This window comes from Staurois parvus, unplaced genomic scaffold, assembly GCF_062004578.1.
Source record: "Staurois parvus isolate SC_StPar_1 unplaced genomic scaffold, SC_StPar_1.0 ptg001065l, whole genome shotgun sequence".
Lineage (NCBI taxonomy): Eukaryota > Metazoa > Chordata > Amphibia > Anura > Ranidae > Staurois > Staurois parvus.
The window spans coordinates 1,243,011-1,263,533 of NW_028318861.1; the positions used below are offsets into that span (position 1 = coordinate 1,243,011).

Genomic DNA, 20,523 nt, shown 5'->3' on the forward strand with positions numbered 1-20,523 from the left:
TTAATATTCTTTTGATGATAGTGTGAAAGTGAATATGTAAGCAGATTTTACATTTCAAGCTGAGTAAAGTGTTTTTAAAGTCACCAATTGAATGTGGAAGAAGGTATTTTCCAAAGACCTCTTTATCTGAAGAGATGGCTGTACTTGGATTACTTTTTAAGACAGATAAGGTTACTATAAAGTGGCCAACTAACATCTCTTCAGGTAATGAAATTCCAGGATGGAAAATGAGGTCATACGTTGTCTGCATCTGTAAACGCAGAGCTAGGAACTGACACTATGTGCACAACATCGCTATGGAGCCACTGTCAGCCCCCCCGATGCAGAGTGGGATCCAGTCTTTAGGTAGCAGTTACAGGTTTACTGCATATTAATTAATTTAACTCTATTTTTACTGCATAAACTATTATATGAGTGAGTATGTCTATGCACTTTGTGCCTCAGTAATGGAGTTATTATTAGACTAGCTGGTACACTACCCATCAGATTGACTAGCCAGGGGTGTCTGTTGTAGTGTCAAAATGATCATGCCAAAATAACATTTCTTCGTTACCATTTTACCCCCTAAATATGTCAAACCTGCCAAAATATGGAATGCTTAAATTGACAGGTTATTCCAAAGAGGGGCATGGTCTGGTAATAGACTGTAGTAAGCAGATCAGATTTAGTTTGCCTTTATGGGTTAACTGTACATACAATGTGTTATATCTAGTCTTTTCCTGCCATCCTCATTAAATATATCTATTAATATACTGTACATACATACGATGCTGTGATACTACAGTCATACTCCTGGTGGTCTAACTGCGAAGTAGTTGTGCATATGCCATGCATACTCATAACAGTCATAAAGAATAATGGCCATCTGGTCTCTAGCTTTGCACTTGGGATGGCCATTATTCTCTATAGACTATGCATTGTGCATATGCCATAGTAAGCACTGCAGGGCTTACAGTTCATCTGAGTTCCCATTATAAACAGACAGGTTGAATTAGAAGAGTCAGAGGAGGTCAGTTATAATTGTTTTTAATGTAAAGTTATCTTTTAAGTTACAAGGTATGGTTGCAGATTAAAGAGTTGTCCCTTAGTATGTGGACAATCTTTGTGGGATAGAAACTTGGATTGTGCAGCCGAATGGTCTGTAGATTTGGCAGAGGGAGTACAAAATACAAGTATAAATTTATACTTTCTGACCTCCTAGACCAACTGTCATGTACCTGACCCAGTCAATTGGTGAGTCTAAGTATTACACTAACAAGATCATAGCCACACAGGACACTCCTTGGCAAGGGGCGAGACATTTAAACTATGTGTTGGTACACCTAAAATTGATATCTACACCGCGTTCCAAATTATTATGCAAATTCTATTTAAGTGTCACAAAGATGAAATATTTTGTTTTTCAGTGTAACTCATGGGTGGCATTGTGTGTCAGGGCTCTTATGATCACTGAAAACAATCTCGGACACCTGTGATAATTAGATTGGCCGGAGAGCCCAATTTAAGGAAAAACTACTAAAGGAGGGTGTTCCACATTATTAAGCAGAGCACCATTTTCAAGCAATATGGGGAAGAAAAAGGATCGCTCTGCTGCCGAAAAGAGTGAAATAGTTCAATGCTTTGGACGAGGTATGAAAACATTAGATATTTCATGAAAACGTAAGCGTGATCATCGCACTATTAAGAGATTTGTGGCTGATTCAGAACACAGACAGGTTTGTGCAGATAAAGGCACATTGAGGAAGATTTCTGCCAGATCCATGCATCGGATCAAGAGAGCAGCTGCTAAAATACCATTACATAGCAGCAAACAGATATTTGAAGCTGCTGGTGCCTCTGGAGTCCCATGGACATCAAGGTGTAGAGTCCTTCAGAGTCTTGCAACTGTGCATAAACCTTCTATTCGGCCACCACTAACCAATGCTCACAAGCAGAAACGGCTGCATTGGGCAGAAAAATGTATGAAGACTAATTTTCAAACAGTCCTGCTCACTGATGAGTGCTGTGTAACCCTGGATGGTCCAGATGGATAGAGTAGTGGATGGTTGGTGGACAACCACCCTGTTCCAACAAGGCTGCGACGTCAGCAAGGCAGTGGTGGAGTCATGTTTTGGGCTGGAATCATGGGAACAGAGCTGGTCGGCCCCTTTAGGGTCCCTGAAGGTGTAAAGATGACCTCTGCAAAGTATGTGGAGATTATGACTGACCACTTTCTTCCTTGCTACAGAAAGCACAACTATGCTTTCCGTAATAAAATCATCTTCATGCATGACAATGCACCATCTCAGGCTGCAAAGAATACCTCTGCATCAATGGCTGTTATGGGGATAAAAGGAGAGAAAGTCATGGTGTGGCCTCCATCCTCCCCTGACCTCAATCCTATTGAGAACCTTTGGAGCATCCTAAAGCAAAAGATCTATGAGGGTGGGAGGCAGTTTACATCCAAACAGCAGCTCTGGTTGGCTATTCTGACATCTGGCAAACAAATTCAAGCAGAAACTGTCCAAAAACTCACAAGTTCAATGGATGCAAGACTTGTGAAGCTGCTATCAAATAAGGGGCCCTATGTTGCACTGTAACGTGACCTGTTAAAATGTTTAAAAAGTTTAAATGTTGTTAAAAGTTTGATTGAAATAGCTTTTGATTTCAGTAAATATGCTGCAAACACAACAAATGACAATTTTCAGTTCTTTACAACCTATAAAGTGTTTTGAAACTTATTGTGCGTAATAATTTGGAACAGTGCATTGTAAGTGTTTTATGTTTAAAAAAATACTGTTATCATTAGGAGATTTGTGCAATAAAATGTGAATTGTACTCTTAATAGTTCATAACATGAGAATTATGCTGACTGTTATTTACATCAATTATTAAGTTAAATGAGAAAAATATAATTTGTATAATAATTTGGAACACGGTGTAGAAGCACAAAAATGTGCAAGCACAGCAACAATGAAGGACCCAACCAGATTGTACTGGCAGACAGGATAGCAGTCTAGAACTTTTCATTGTTCACAGAAATATTAACAGTCAGCCACATAATTTCTAAGATGTCTTGCCCTGTCTTTGGCAAACCTGTAAACCAAGGTCATGGGCTATATTGCCTTTGTGAAATTCCAGCCCCGGGAATGAGTGTTGCCTAAGTGTCTGCATACTCTACAGCAGAATGGCCTCAGAGAGTGCAGTGGGGTGAGCAGGTACAAGCGGATTAGACCAGCATGAAGGAGAAAATGTGTCCTAGCCTTAAAGTAGAACTATAGGCAAAATGTTTCTTTCATTTTGAACTGAATAAGGGAGGGTTATAACCCCTATCAATTTATTTTTTGCCATCTGTGTCTCATTGGGAAGATTTCCCTTCACTTCTTGTCCCATAGCCAAAACAGGACATGAGAGGAAATCCCTAAAAATTAAAGGAATTCCCCAGGTCAACAGAACTAGTGTCCCCATTGGAAAAATTTCCCCTCTATTATTTTTCTGGGGAAATCCCCAAATTTGGGGTTTTCTTTTACTTTCAATGATACTGGTAAACAGGACAAATAGAGAGGGTAAGTCTCCCTAACGGGAGTACGGACAGCAATAATAAATCTAATAGGTGTTCTAACCTTTCTCCACTCTGTCCAAAACTAAACAAAACGTTTTGCATTTAGTTATACTTTAATCCTGGGACTGGATTGCATCTTGTGTGCATGTGATCAATGAGTGTGAGCATGTGTGAAATCAAGTAACCAGCAGTCAGAAACCCACTGATACTAACCAAGTGCCCTCCAAGTAATAGAACAACATTTGATGCCTTCTATAAGTGTTCCAAAAAGAAACTGTTACTACATAGGCTTTGTGTAACCCTTGACTCCCCATAGCAATTTAGATATGTAGAATGACAAGTACCTGTAATTTTTGGCTCAAAGAATCTCTCTGGTCTTGCAACTCTTTTGCGTGCTCAACTTCTTCCTTTAATCTTTCTATTTCCTAAAAGGACAGAGGGCGAAAATGTAAAAATATTTCACAATCAATGAAACAGGCAATAATAATGAGCTTCAGCAAGTCCAAGCATTTTGGACATCATCACTACTCATCCAGACATGTTGCTAAAAGCCTCAAGGCCAAGAAAACTATTTTAATTTGGGCATCCCATAATTTCACAGAGTAAAACGGTTCAATTCATGAGCTTGATGTGCTGTTTTGTTTTTTTCTTTCTTTAATTTGTAAAAAAATGTCACCTTTATTATTCTTGACAATCTTCCTAAAAGCTCAAAATGCAATTACAGAAGGAGCAGCTATGGTTGGGCCCCTCTCATAGGCCCAGAAGAAGTTTCCATTTTCTTGTAGTGACCCATAGCAAGCCTTTAAATTAAAAAGATGCATTCTGACTGGATGACCGCAATAAGTCAAGTGTGAACGAGCCCTTATAAACAGAAATAAATACCCGAGAGAGGGTCTAGCCCTTCCTTACCATATCAAAAATGTAACGTTTGTTCAAAGTTAGGGCTTGCACTTGTCCTGAATATACAATTCATTCTAGTGAGGTTTTTGGGGAGTGTAATAGACACTACAAGCCATACAACAGTTTATCTATAGAATTATTATGTGTACAAAACAGTTGTTTATGTACCAGGAGTTGGCTCTGTTAAAAGTGACACTGGAAGAGGTTAAAATATCAATCTGATTTTACACAGAGTCATCATCATTCCCATAAAGGTATTTGCACTTAGGCTACGTTCACACTAGCTTTGTCAGAAGACATCAGACATCAAACGCCTATGAAAATTCTGCACATGGCAGCACAGAGTGCTGTTCACACTGAAGCGTTAGCATCGCGTTGCGGCAAAACTGATGCCTCATGTCGAGTCAGGAGGAGTTGAAGCCTCCAATTCACGTCTATGGTAACGCTCCTCAGACGCCTGGCAGGCGTTTGCGAGGCATTTGCGGAGCATTAATACCATTTAACTTCAATATAGGCGTTTCTGGTACGGTTTTAACGCTTGGCAAATGCCTATCAAACGCCTCAAAACCACACATAGGGTGTTTGGGGATCCTTTGAGGAGCGTTAAAAATGCTTCCCAAACGCCTGTCTAATGCCTGTTAAACGCTATAGGGGCGTTTGGCAAGAACAGTGGCAGCAGAAGCAGTGTTGCAAATACAGTAAAAGTAGATTTTGTACAACTACATCTCCTATCAGATATTCAAAACATTGTCTGCACTGGAAAGCCAAACCTGTACATGACATAATCAGTAGCAGGTTTAATCTCATCTGTCAGATAATGACCCCATGTGTGGGGACCATTGAGCAGAAGTAGAACATTTCTTATTACTGATGTGCACTGCCCTTAGCATCATCTCTGGCTCTTCCAGTTTATCTCCAAATGAACTCTCAACTGCAGGGGGGATTCCAACCAATAAACCCAGTAATGTGCTATATTGGTAATCTAAATGATAACTAAAAACATAATTCGCATCACCGATGAACAGAGCAGCTATTTATGAATATGCTTTACTTAACATAAACTCCACACAATTGTTTAAAAAAAGTATCCAAAAAATATAGTAGACTGAAAAAATATTATATAATGTTACCTAAAGCATAATTTTTAGTTTAGAATGGGGAAAAATTAGAATTTGACAGTTTTTCTTTTTTTTTTTGCTTACGATCCCAACTAATGTGTTGCATGCAGAGTTTTCCACAGCAGGATAACTCCCTGTTGGCTGCCTAGAGGCCTTCCTTTGCAACCTTCTTGGTATTAGAAAGCAACGCCACTGGTAATACATAAATTGTTAAGCATTTCTGCTAGTGTGCTCAAAACGTGTTGGATTTTTCCACTTGAGAAAGTTATTTTTAATGTGCATTCAGCATATGAGTATCCACACTCTGGAACAGCTTACTAGATATAGGTTAACTTGACTGAAGACCCTAACATAACCAAGGTGTCACTCACAATATTCAAAATATGTAATGGTACAGAACACTAACATAGACTGCAGGCACGCTAAAGGACATGATCAGACTGTGAACATGCTACAGGTGTGGTCGGAAACTGGAGACCTGCTGTAGGAGACAGTCAGAGATGGGACATGTTACATGTGACTGCTAAAGATCACTGCCACTACACTCTAATTGGTTCAGCACCACTGGCCATGCACAGATAACTAGAAACAGACTATATACTGGAGGTCAGCAACCAGTAGATTGTGGCCGGGTGACTGGCAGATCTCAGTCTTGGCTTGCTGACCTGCCATCCCAGAGCATCAAACAGAGTGCAATGCAGAGGGACTACTTGTAAAGTTGGAGCTGTAGTAGGGAGCAAGAGCCACATAGGCCAATGCCTCCTCTGTAGTGCTGAATCCTGTCCCATGCAGAGCGAAACCAACTGCACTCCGCCTCTTATCCCGGCTAGTGGTCTCCAGAGTGGTTCCAGCAGCAGGAAAGAAGACATCTTCAGGTCAGTGTGAAGCAATACACTGGGCATAATAGATTAAGGTTGCTTTCACACCGATGCACTGCAGTTTACCCCCACCACAGGTGCAGTGCAATGTACATGCAGCTTTCCTGCAGGTTTGCTGAACTTAGCCATAGACGTCTATTATATCTTGCAGATTTGGTGCACTTTCTGAAAGCGCACCAAAACTCCATAGAGTTGTGAGGCGATTGCAGAATGGCCCCATTTACTTGAATAGGTCATCAGTGGCAGGAGGTAGCACCCACCAAAAGCAACATGGGGTTAATTCCTGCTGCGGCATGTGTAAAGCTTTGGCTGCTGGTTGGCTGATTGGGAGTGGTAAAATGGTGACTCAACCGCAGAGTTTTACCACCCCCTAACTTTACGTGTGAATGAGTCCAAAGGGAGGCGCTGAGAAATGCAGTTAAGGGCTCATTCATAAGGTGGTGAGGAGGTGATATGTTGCCTCCTCATCATCTGATTTAAACCCACGAATGCCATGCAATGCACACCAATTGCGACACGGTAGAGGTCTAAATTAGGATTGAGGAGGCGACACTGTACCTCTGAGATCTTTGCCTTCTCCCATGTTGTTCAGGCAGAACTCTACCTCTTTAAAGTTGCCTACCCCTGCTATATACTGTACATACTCAGATAAAGTGAGTTTATCAGGAACAACCAGCGAGTTGAATGGATAAAAAACATACAGATCCCTGCATCCACACAAGCATTGTGGATGCAGGGATCTCCCCTGCCATGCTAATGTATTCTGACAGTGAGGACTCTCCCCACCTATCAGAATACACAGATCAGCACTGCAGCCATTGGCTGCATGTGCTGTTTGAGTGCTGGATTTTCAGCATGACTGTCTGACAGAAGCCAGTTGTTAGACCAGCTTCTGTTGAATAGACAGGTGTACACACAGAGCAAAATGTGAACAGTTCCTACTGAACCATTTAATTTTTGACCCATGTATACCCAGCTTAAGTCAATTTGGAAATTACTGATAATATTGATAATTATAATAAGCTTGGACACAGCATTCTTGTGTATAGCGAGTTGTCAATGCAATTCCATACCAAAATGGCAATGAATGGATGCAAAACATTTAAATAGGTTAATGGAGACTAAAGCGGCCAGCTAGATGGATCGAATCTTGAATGATTCAACAGGGACTGGCTGAGATTTGATCCAACTATGGGCAGGCTGGTTGTTCCATTGATGAACCAGGGTACAACCAGCCTGTTGAGTTTTTATAAACAATTGCTGCCGGCAGCTGTAGCCACTAGGAGTAATTACTGTGTTCTGCCGACACAGAAGGTTCCCTGCCGGCCGAACACAATTTTCTTTCCTCCCACCCGTGGTGGAAGAAAATAAAATCTAATTATCTATGGCTTGTTTAAATCCAGTTGTTTCTTTTACTGTCTGAATTGCTGTAACTTTCAGATGTGATCATACATGTGTCCCAAATGACCCAATTTGCTCTACCCGTCATCTGGTATTTGGCCAGATTAAGGACAGCATCATATATGTATTTCTTCTGCGGCCTTAAACAACTTAGTTTTTTTCTGGATGTTTTAAAAGGCATTGTAATGGCATTGCATGGGCCACATCCATGCTGGTGCACAGACCAAAACACAGACAGTGTACATTTGGGGCCGTGCACCCACACTCATGTGGATGCCAAATTGGGTGCACTGGTTGCATCCCATTTGACAGCAATGGGACTGCCTGCACAAGGATGCATGGAACATCTGTGCATCCCTGCGTGGGTAAACACAGCCCTTCCATGGGTATATGCTGTAGTAAACCCCATTTGAACAAGGCCTAAAACAGCATTGTTCACTGCCATGGATATTTCATCAATATGTTAGTGAATAACAGTGAAACTTACGTAAAAAAAACCTGATGTACACCAAAATGTGTCTGACTCTATGTACTAGCTTTATCCAAAGATAGACAATAAAAATTTGCATGTACCTCCTGTGTGCAGTACAAGAAAAAGTAAAAAAAAAAAAGTTCTGTTATCAACCTAAAGAATGGAATACCTCTTCTTTCTTTTTCAGCGTAGATTCTAATTCTTGTATTGTCTGATTAAGTTCTGTTTTATGCGTCTGCACTGCGTTCGCTTGACTGCTGAGACATTCTAATTCGCTCACCTGTGTAAAGATAAGATCAAAAGGAATAATTATTCAAGAGAGGAATCTGAATATTCCACTGTACTTTTTTTGGCATGTTTCACTTGGAGCTGTTCTCAATCACTGCTCATTAATGTGCTAGTTGTTTCAAGAGCTACCAAACCTAAAACACAAGTTGCTTTACATAACAATTCAACATTCAAAATTGTTCAATACTCATAATAATATACTCATAATTACCTCAATCTACCTGAATCTAGGGTGCTTTCATATACCAAACTTGACATGTCCCTACAGCAATAACAAGGGTTAACAAGTTTAAACCTACCCACTTATTGACCTTAGTGGGTTTCTCCATGGGAGAAATGTGGATTATTCCATTGCTGACCTGTTTCTGAACATGCTAGTTGTCTACCCATAATACTCCTCACCCTGTTTTTGCAGTTCTCACTGACCCCAAATCAAATATGCTAAGTGATACAGGCTATTAACCCTATGTGTACCGATATACATTGTATTTTTGTATAAAGAAACAATCCTTGTATGTATATCTCATTAGTATTTTTTGTTTCCAATACAAATGTCCAACGCACTTTCCTGATGAAGAGCGAAGCTTGAAACATGTCGGACGATTGGGCAGATTACTTGTTGTGTTTTGGATAAATGTATCTTGACACTCTATTTGACATATGCCATTATCTTGGGATTGATGAGATGACCGCAAGCTGTTGATTAACTTTTCAGCCTGTGTCCACTTTTTTAATGCATGACATATCTTGACAATAATAAAGCTGTGTTGATTTTAATCATTTGGTTGTCTGTTTTCAATCTGTATTTATTAAGAATTTTTAGTAATACAAAAAAAAAATAATATATATATATATATATATATATATATATACAGTTGTGTTCAAAAAAATAGCAGTGTGTTGAAAAAAGTGAATAAAGCTCAAAATCCTTCTAATAGCTTTTATTTCCATAGACACAAATGCATTGGGAACACTACACATTCTATTCCAAATGAAAACATGAAGAAAAATATATCAAATTTGTGTTGTTCCTCTAACAAAATTGAAGAAAAGTGAATATTAGACTGTTCAAAAAAATAGCAGTGTTTGTATTCTTCTTTACAAACTCAAACATTCACTATATAAACTGAAAAATGGTTGAAGATTTTGCTTTCCTTTGAATCACTTAATGAATATTTAGTTGTATAAGCACTGTTTCTGAGAACTGCTGTACATCTGTGTTGCATGGAGTCAACCAACTTCTGGCACCTGTGAACAGGTATTCCAGCCCAGGATGATTGGACTACATTCCACAGTTCTTCTCTATTTCTTGGTTTTGCCTCAATTACACAGAATGCATGCATGTCATGACTGTTGGGTCTGTTGGATTTCTATTACTCTACTACACATGCTAGTAAATTATTTGCCATGTAGAAATATCATTTCTACCAAAAACAGTGATTGATCAGGTCAGTGATGTCTGACTGCTATTATTTTGAACACAACTGTATATATATAGAAATGATATTTCATGGCAAATAATTTACTAGCAGGTGTAGTAGAGTAATAGTAATCCAACAGACCCAACAGTCATGACATGCATGCTGCTGATTCTGTGTAATTGAATCACTAATTGAAAGGGGCATGTTCAAAATAATAGCAGTGTGGAGTTCTATTAGTGAGGTCATTCATTCTTTGAAAAACAGGTGGCAATTATTGCCCTTATTTAAGAAAGGAAGGCAGCAAATGTTGTACATGCTGGTTATAGTGCATTTCTCTCTGAAATTCTGAGGAAAATGGGTCATTCCAGACATTGTTCAGAAGAACAGTGTACCCTGATTAAAAAGTTGATTGGAGAGGGGAAAACATATAAAAAAAGTGCAGAAAATGATAGGCTGCTCTGCTAAAATGATCGCAAATGCTTTAAAATGGCAGCCAAAACCTGAAAGACGTGGAAGAAAGCAAAAAACTACCATTCGAATGGATAGAAAAATAGCCAAAATGCCAAGGACTCAGCCAACAATCAGCTCCAGGAAGATCAAAGAAGGTGTAAAGTTCCCTGTGAGGACTGTTACAATTAGAAGACGCCTATGTGAAGCCAAGCTATCTGCAAGAAGCCCCCGCAAAGTCCCACTGTTGAAAAAAAGACATGTGCTGAAGAGGTTACAATTTGCCAAAGAGCACATTGACTGGCCTAAAGAGAAATGGCGCAACATTTTGTGGACTGATGAAAGTAAGATTGTTCTTTTTGGGTCTAGTGGCCGGAGACAGTTTGTCAGACGACCCCCAAACACTGATTTCAAGCCACAGTACACTGTGAAGACAGTGAAGCATGGTTGTGCAAGCATCATGATATGGGGATGTTTCTCATACTACGGTGTTGGGCTTATTTATTGCATACCAGGGATCATGGATCAGTTTGAATACATCAGAATACTTGAAGAGGTCATGCTGCCTTATGCTGAAGAGGAAATGCCCTTGAAATGGGTGTTCCAACAAGACAACAACCCCAAACACACCAGTAAACGTGCAACATCTTGGTTCCAGACCAACAAGATTGACGTTATGGAGTGGCCAGCCCAATCCCCGGATCTTAATCCAATAGAAAACTTGTGGGGTGACATAAAAAATGCAGTTTCTGAGGCAAAACCAAGAAATAGAGAAGAACTGTGGAATGTAGTCCAATCATCCTGGGCTGGAATACCTGTTCACAGGTGCCAGAAGTTGGTTGACTCCATACAACACAGATGTACAGCAGTTCTCAGAAACAGTGCTTATACAACTAAATATTAATTAAGTGATTCAAAGGAAAGCAAAATCTTCAAACATTTTTCAGTTTATATAGTGAATGTTTGAGTTTGTAAAGAAGAATACAAACACTGCTATTTTTTTGAACAGTCTAATATTCACTTTTCTTCAATTTTTTTAGAGGAACAACACAAATTTGATATATTTTTCTTCATGTTTTGATTTGGAATAGAATGTGTAGTGTTCCCAATGCATTTGTGTGTATGGAAATAAAAGCTATTAGAAGAACATTGAGCTTTATTCACTTTTTTCAACACACTGCTATTATTTTGAACACAACTGTGTGTGTGTATACATATATATATATATATATATATATATGTATATGTATATATATCTATATATATATATATATATATATATATACATATATATGGTGCAGTAAAGTGCTAGATAGCAGAATCATCATCAGCAATACGTTTACCAGTAGTCATAAACTCCAATCTCAATATAACCAGGAGCCAGTCACTTCCCCGACATAGGACCTCACAGATTCTGGGACTCTCTGTATACTCTCAAAGAAGGCCAGGTTCAATGACATTGCTCATATGTGTCCAGTTCATGTGCCAAAAGTAACTCCATATACTTAATATGGATATTTCTGAGACTTACTCTGCAAGGGTGGGAACCTATGTCTACAGCCAATGGCGTGGGATAACTGACCTGGCCACCGTCAAACAGTGGCATAAGAGCCTATGCTTGATATGTTTGATGAACTCTGGCAAACCTGGGGAGTGCTTGGAACAGTTGTATGTCTGTGACCTGGGCATAGATTTGGAGGACCAAATCCCATAAATCCCTAATGGGAGGACATTCCCACCAGATATGTACAGTGCTCAGCATAAATGAGTACACCCCAACAGAATGGTCAGAAAACCTTTACTTTCCTTTCAGAATCAACAATCTATAGGACACTATACTACAAAATACTCCCAAAATTGTGGGCCATTGTTTGCAAACAAGATTTGTTAATTTGCACACACAAAAAAGTATTTTCCTAACAAATTCATTCAAGACCATGTTGCAAAAATGAATACACCCCAATGAAAGTCTTAGGAGCAGAGCTACATTTTAGACAGCAAAATCCTAATTAACCAGAATTCAACTACACATGAGTCTAATTATTCATTAAACGGGTGTCCAGCAGACAGTTGATTATAAAACGGTGTTACTTAACAAAGAAAACCCCTTCCCATTTCATGCTGTCAGCAATGGCACCACATGGAAGAGAAATGATACAAGGCTTGAGAAAGAAAATAATTTCTTCACAAGAAAGGTAAAGGCTATAAGAAGATCAGCAAAGCTTTACTTATCAGTCAGAATACTGTAGCAAAGTGATACAAAAATGTAACAAAGATGGAACTGCAACCATCTCACAGAGACCTCCAGGCCATCCATGGAAGTAACACCTCGACAGGAGCCTCTTCCGATGAGAAGGGTTGAAGAAAATTGCCATGCAAATTCACTGCAATTAGCTAAAGAAGTAGAAAGCCAAACTGGGGTGATTGTTTCCCGTGATACAATACGGCATACACTGCAGAGGAATGGCATGCATGGGTGTCGTCCATGAAGGAAGCCTCTCCTAAAGCCCATGCATAAAAAAGCTCACCTAGAAAGTGCCAGGGCCCATGCTGAAAAAGAGTAAGACTACTGGGACTGTACTCTGGAGTGATGAGACCAAGATAAATGTTTTTGGAGCTGATGGCTTCAAAACTGTATGGCGTCACAAAGGTGAGGAGTACAAAGAAAAATGCATGGTGCCTACAGTGAAACATGGTGGTGGCAGTGCTCTTCTGTGGGGCTGCATGAGTGCTGCTGGTGTTGAGAAGCTGCATTCCATTGATGGTATCATGAATTCAAAGATGTACTGCTCTACACTGAAACAGAAGATGCTACCATCACTCCATGCCCTTGGTCGTCGTACATCATGACAATGATCCAAAACACACAAGTCCACTGTTGCATTTCTGAAGAAGAACAGGGTGAAAGTGATTCAGTGGCCAAGTCTGTCTCCTGATCTGAACCCAATTGAACACCTATGGGGAATTCTGAAGAGACAAGTTGAGCATCACTCTCTATCCAGTATCCAGGCTCTAAAAGAGGTTGTTCTTGAAGAAAAGAAAAAGACAGATGTTGCAATATACCACCAACTTGCTCATTCCATGCTGAGAAGACTTGGTGCTGTCCTTACAAATCATGGAGGTCATACAAAATACTAGATGTAGTAGTTTTTGTTGTGGGGTGTATTCATTTTTGCATCAACTAATTTGAGTAAAACTGAAGAATTTGTAATCTAAGTTATATTATTAACCTTACTTTCATGTAATGTGCTAAACAAATGTTCTACAAAACTCAGTTTTGTCAAAAATTTTGAAATTGTTCTTGTGTTCATTGAGGTATTGATTAAAATCTTAGTTTTCAAAGGGATGTACTAATTTATGCTAAGCACTGTATAAGGATACCCGACAGGCTTGGTATCTTCAACACTGGTCCATTACCAAGGGGTATAGGTGATGTAAGAGTGTGGGGCACCTGTGGCACCTGGTGAGAAGTTTAAAATTGGTTTCTTGGGCTTTAATGACCAGGAATAGAAGGTGGGTGAAAGAAAAACATTTTCCCAGTCCACAGGATAAATTTGTGTACTCAAATCTGATGCCTATTTAGCTGTATAGGGCAGGAGATTCAGGTATTTGCAATTCAGAAGGATTTTATAGAGAGCCGAGAGGAGGATCTTCTAGGAGCAGAGCCTCCAACGGCTTAGGGTCTCTGGTTAGCCAGTCTTTATTCAAGAGAGAATGGAAAAAGAACAGTTGTCTGTATTACATTCACTTGGTGAATGTTGCCTGGCCAGGGTTCCTAGATGATGCAAAGGAAAGCAGGGCTCCACCCCAAAAGATCTGCATCAACCATCTGTGTCTTGGCTTGTCCCAAATCATGAATTTCTTGTGGGTCATAGCAGGGGACAATGCAGGTTTCCAATAAAAGGCATCAGTAGCCCTATTCGGGACAAGAGATTATATTTGTGCAGCAATTTTTCTGCAAAAGCAGATGGGCCATAGTATATGGAAGGGAGGAGGACGAGCCCCTGAGCATAGGGTCTTTCTAAGGGAATGCTCAGAGTTCATAAGGTACAATGACTTGTTCAATGGAGACCCTCTGCTTGGTGTGTTATTCATGGAACCATTTCATCAATCTAGTGAAATCATGGAAGAGGAAAAGATCAATGGCTCCCGCTCTTCCCTTGGATTTGGGATGGCAGAGCATTGTTCTATGTTATGGTGACTTTATACAACAAATAAACTTTGTAAAGACCATTTGCAATATCTTAAAGAAGGTCTGAGGAGTGTAGATAGGGACAGTTTGGAACACATATAAAACCTGGGACAATGTCCATTTTCAAAATATTAATCCTGCCAAACCATGAAACATCTTCCAGTCATAGGTTTTAAGGTCGGATAGAGTACTTTTCAGGAGAGGAATAAAGTTCAGGGTATACAACTGAGAAAGGTTCATGGAGAATTTTATGCCTAGATTCTTGATAGCAGATGGGCAAATCTCAAATGGGACGTTATTCCAAAGGTGTTGGACCTGTGATGGTAGTACAGATATGTTTAGGATCTTGGTGAGGTTGACCTTAAAGGTACTAAACAATCCAAACCATTGAAACTCCTGTAGCACTGAGGGCATGGTTGTGTGAGGATTGGTGACATATAACACTAGGTCATCCATGAACACAGAAAGCTTGACATCCTGGCAACCTAACCCCATGCCTAAGATACAAGTGGCTGTTTGTAATATGTGGTGCCACTAAAGTCCCCTTCACCCTTTGATTTCCATCTATTCATAGTAATATTGGGGTGTTGGCAATATGTAGAGTCTCAATCCACACTGTCTCATTTTGTTTTCTGGAATGCAAACTTTATTTCTGACCTAGCTATGTAAGTAATACAAATCCCCAGCCATAGAATCCTGCACTGGAGGTAACATTGTCTTCACTGTGCAGCTTAGGACATGGGAGACAAACAGTGCAAGCCAATTCCTATGGACACAGCATACAATAACATATTTGCTTCATGCCCTCAGTTGCCAGTCAGGGACATGATCCAGTGTTGATAGAGGACATCATTAACTCAGTACCCACCCGCTTGTGGAGACGCTCTGCTTCTTCCTGATATGCAGCAAGCTGTTGTTTCCATTGTTTGACATTGGCAGTAGACTCCAGCAAGGCTGCTGTGAGCTTGGCATTGTTTCCTTTAAGTGTGGCCAGTTCTGCTTCCCAGTGCTTGTTGATTGCAGAACTGCTGGTAAAGAAAAATAGACACAATATTCAATACCGCCAGCAATAGTAGCATATACATCTTACATATGGAAAGCACTAATGTGTTGAGTGCTTCTAGAAACAATTTCATAATTCTCTATGTTCTGAAGCATGCTAATGTAAAATGAACACAATAAAATATGCATCTCTTAATTCATCATTTTTCATTAGACTATCAGCATCAAATTACAGCTAAAGTAAAGAAGAGAGGCGCTAAGAGGACCTGTTGCTGTGCCTGTACCCCCACATCAGGGAGAGGGGATGAATCTCCATCTGTGGCTGCTGGAGCTGCCTCAGATGTTGAGGAGAGAGTGGGTTGCTGCTTCTTCGGGATCTGAGCTGAGAGACTGCAGCCTGTGTGAATATCTGGGGACCTGATTGCTGGGTACTGCTGATTGCCAAGCATTTGGGACCAGATTGGCCACCTGCTAGGAAGTGGTGAGTTGAACTACATTCCTTAAATGCCCGCCACACATGGTTAGCAAAAACAGAGATTGCTCCTACTTAGCGGCTTAGCCTTTGTGAGCTATTCATATTCTTAAAGTGACAGTGCACCACCTAAAGAAGAGCCCCACCATAAGACAGTCAACGTTAATTACTAGGTGCCAAATACTTTCTGCCACCTCCAGGGGTACCCCACATTAGGAACATGTACACCCACTCGTTACTAAGGTTATACACACAAGGTGTATACCAGGACCCTTTCTAATCTGCTGAACTGTTTGATATTGTTTTCACAGACTCTAGTAGCCCAGTTAAGACTTAAGTTAACAGTGCTATAGTTTCTTTAAGTGCAAGTTAGTGATCCTTTGCCCAATTCTCTATCGTAGTGTTCTTATATCTATGCATTTATCCAGGGATTTTTTCTCAGAGAATAGGTGCAGGAACTCAACCCCTCCCCCACCCATCACGGGGGATGGGAGCACTGCATCAAATAGTGGATGTGACCTAATTGCACAATAATTGTTAAATACCAGGAGTGCATATTTTACAGAGTGCACAGTACAGGACTGCACTATATAAAGAAAGAACAGAGTTCAGGAGTGTACTACACTGCTCAAAAAAAATTAAAGGAACACTTTGAAAACACATCAGATCTCAATGGGGAAAAATCTCATGCTGGATATCTATACTGATATGGACTGGGTAATATGTTAGGAACATAAGGATGCTCCATTATTTGGTGGAAATTAAAATGATCAACCTACAGAGAAATTAATTCAAAGACACCCTGAAAATATGAAAATATGATGCAGCAGGTTAGTCCATTTTGCTGAAATTTCATTGCAGCAACTCAAAATGGTATTTAGTAGTTTGTATGGCCCCCACATGCTTGTCTGCATGCGTCAGAACATCGGGGCATGCTGCTAATGAGAGGACGGATGGTGTCCTAGGGTATTTCCTCCCAGATCCAAACCAGGGTATCACTGAGCTCCTGAACAGTCTGAGGTGCAACCTGGCAGCGTCGGATAGGCCGAAACATGATATCCCAGAGGTGTTCTATTGGATTTAGGAAAGGCGAGTGTAGGGGCCATTCAATGGTATCAATTCCTTCATCCTCCAGGAACTGCCTGCATACTCTCACCGGGCATTGCTGTGCACCAGGATTGTTTGGTCAGAGACATTTACACCAGTGGCCTGCCAGAGGTCATTTTGTAGGGCTCTGGCAGTGCTCATCCTGTTCCTCCTTGCACAAAGGAGACGATACTGGTCCCGCTGATGGGTTAAGGACCTGCTACGGCCCTGTCTAGCTCTCCTAGAGTAACCACCGGTCTCTTAGAATCTTCTCCATGCTCTTGAGACACAGCAAACCTTTTGGCAAAGGCATGTATTGCTGTGCCATCCTGGAGGAGTTGGACTGCCTGTGCAACCTCTGTAGAGTCCAGGTATCACCTCATGCTACTAGTAGTGACACTGACCCTAGGCAAATGCAAAACTAATGAAAAATAGTCAGAAAAGATGAGTAGGGAAAAAAATGTCAGTGGCCTCCACCTGTAAAACCATTCTTGTTTTGGGGGTTGTCTCATTGTTGCCCATCTGGTGCACCTGGTGTTAATTTCATTAACACCAAAGCAGCTGAAACTGATTAATTTACTTACTGCTACTTAACTGACCAAATCAAAAACCCAGGAGTTTAATTGACTTCATGCTATACTCTGATTAAAAAGTGTTCCTTTAATTTTTTGAGCAGTGTACATAGACAGTGCAGAATTTCCAACATTTCAAATAGCGTTCCAGGGAAATCTTTTTTAGTTGTGCATTCAGCAAGCCATTGTAGAATGTACTTTATGTGAGGGGCATTCACATATGCAGTGTAGGACATTATGTGCAGGAAAGGCATGCAGTGTGTATGGCAGTGTGTGCAGGAAAGGCATGCGGTGTGTATGGCAGTGTGTACAGGAAAGGCATGCGGTGTGTATGGCGGTGTGTACAGGAAAGTCATGCGGTGTGTATGGCGGTGTATGCAGGAAAGGCATGTGGTGTGTATGGCGGTGTGTGCAGGAAAGGCATGTGGTGTGTATGGCGGTGCGTGCAGGAAAGGCATGCGGTGTGTATGATTATGTGTGCAGGAAAGGCATGCAGTGTGTATGATGATGTGTGCAGGAAAGGATTGCAGTGTGCATGATGATGTGTGCAGGAAAGGAGTGCGGTGTGTATGGTGGTGTGCACAGGAAAGGCATGCAGTGCGTATGATGATGTGTGCAGGAAAGGAGTGCGGTGTGTATGGTGGTGTACACAGGAAAGGCATGCAGTGTGTATGATGATGTGTGTATGATGATGTGTGCAGGAAAGGAGTTCGGTGTGTATGGTGATGTGTGCAGGAAAGGCATGCAGTGTGTATGATGATGTGTGCAGGAAAGGAGTGCGGTGTGTATGATGGTGTGCACAGGAAAGGCATGCAGTGTTTCTGACAGTGTGAGCAGGAATGGAGTGCAGTGTGTATGAAGGTGCAAGCAGGAAAGCAGGCGGTGTATATTACGGTATACGCAGGAAAGGAGTGCGGTGTGTATAATGATGGGTAGTAGGTGCAGGGAGAGGAGTTCAGATAATATGAAGTTACATGATATGAACAAGCCCTAATTCAATGTTCCATCACTGCAGCGGCCACTGGGCAGTGGCAAGCATTGAGGCAGAAACTGATGTTAGGTGCAGACACACAGCCCCAGTGCTTAATACATTCCTGCACACTCACCCCCCTTCTGCATCTCCATACCACTCTAACGTTGGATTTACACTTGTGAATGCACCCTGTCTACGACCAGCTGCAAGAACCCCAGCATGGGTTCCCGCAATTAGGTGCAGCCTCATTGAAGCAATGGGAAGTCCCAGCTCTCGCAGCTTATCACACCCACTTGCATGTAATGGCTCATTCTACAATCCCATGCGAGCGATCAGACCTGGACGGAGACTACTTGAGTGATTACATGTATGTAGGTATGATTAGCTGTGGAAGCCGACAGCTTCACATTGCTACTTGCAGCTATTTGCAGGAACCCTTGCTTGGGTTCTAGCAGCTGATTGCAAACACTGCCCCCTTAAACTTTGCCTCCCTGCCACCTTAACACCTTTCCATTCTGTAGACGTCGCACAACATCCTGCCAGCTTATGTCCCCATACACATCCTGGAGGCTACATCCTTCCTGGCAGTATCTCCAAGGCCAGTTAGTAAGCTCTCTTCCCGCCCACACGTCTTCCAACATCAGCCGGCAATAGAGATCCTCCACCTCCAGTTTTGAGCTTTCTGCATCCAGCACTTAGAGGTACTGAATGAGAGAACTGCAGAGTGCTTGGAGGAGATGGAGGAGGAAAGAAGTGCAGCGAGGGTTGAGTGGAGCTGTCGGCGGTGTCGGGAGAGGAGTGCTGTCACTTGTGGTCACAGAAGCTGGGTTTCGGTGTTTACAAGTGACCCTAACGAGCTGCAAGCACAGGGCTGGAGCAGATTCTTCCAGGGTCCGCCTGAAATAAAAGCCCTAAATGTATCTGTTTGTTGATTTGCACCTTATTGCATTCAATTGTCTTAATACTTTCAACTGATTTACTGTCAAGATATTTGTGGCCTCATTCCTGTGCATTAGTGGAAGTTTGCTAACCCCAAAACCCACAGGTTACATAGTTAGTCTGGCTGAAAAAAGACAAAAGTCCATCCAGTTCAACCTTTAAAAAAAAAAAGTTATAATCCTACTCCCACAGCTGACCCAGAGGAAGGCAAAAAAAATCAGCAAAGAACAATCCAATTTGCTCCTGCAGGGGAAAACAAATTCCTTCCTGATGTGAAAATGGACTTTGGTTTATGGCCAAGTGTGTCAGTGGGAACTGGGCAATTTAGACAGTCATGGCAAAGCAGAGGGACCATCATCACCCCCCTTGGGGAGACATTGTGTCATTTAAACATTTGTCACACCCTTACACCACCAGCATCCTGACATGTTGACACAAGGCAGCTTCCACAGACTCTAAATGTATGTTAAATTCACAACTTTCTATATGTTTGTTGCAGTAGTAACGCATCCATCAGACAAGACATGGTCTTGTGCTCACTGTAGCATCATTTTCCAGTTTTAAGTTGACAAAACTGGAACTTGATGTGGTGACCCATTGTTATAGCTCATTATCTTCAAAGTTCCACAGGCTGCACATCCAGAGAATAATACTCTTTCTTATTGTTGGTCAAATAACAGCAACTCTTGACCATGTATGCATTTTTTATGTATTAATTGCATCAGCAAGGTCATTTGCTTATCTGTGATAACATACAAGTGTGCCTAACAAGATGCTTGCACACGGCCATAAATTCTAACCATCCACACGGGATCTTACTG

General features: G+C 41.1%; 1 protein-coding gene across 3 annotated transcripts in view; it reads right to left on the reverse strand.

Annotated features, from left to right (window-relative positions):
- Nucleotides 1–20,523, reverse strand: part of HOMER1 (homer scaffold protein 1) — a 178,297-nt gene that overhangs the window by 22,139 nt on the left and 135,635 nt on the right. For 2 of the 3 annotated variants that reach the window (XM_089658369.1, XM_089658368.1), the window contains 3 exons: nt 15,527–15,686; nt 8,480–8,590; nt 3,886–3,966 (listed from right to left, as the gene is read on the reverse strand). In XM_089658369.1, the coding sequence (XP_089514495.1) occupies nt 3,886–3,966; nt 8,480–8,590; nt 15,527–15,686 (352 nt within the window). The remainder of the gene's footprint in view (nt 1–3,885; nt 3,967–8,479; nt 8,591–15,526; nt 15,687–20,523) is intronic. The other variant, XM_089658370.1, reaches the window with a different exon arrangement.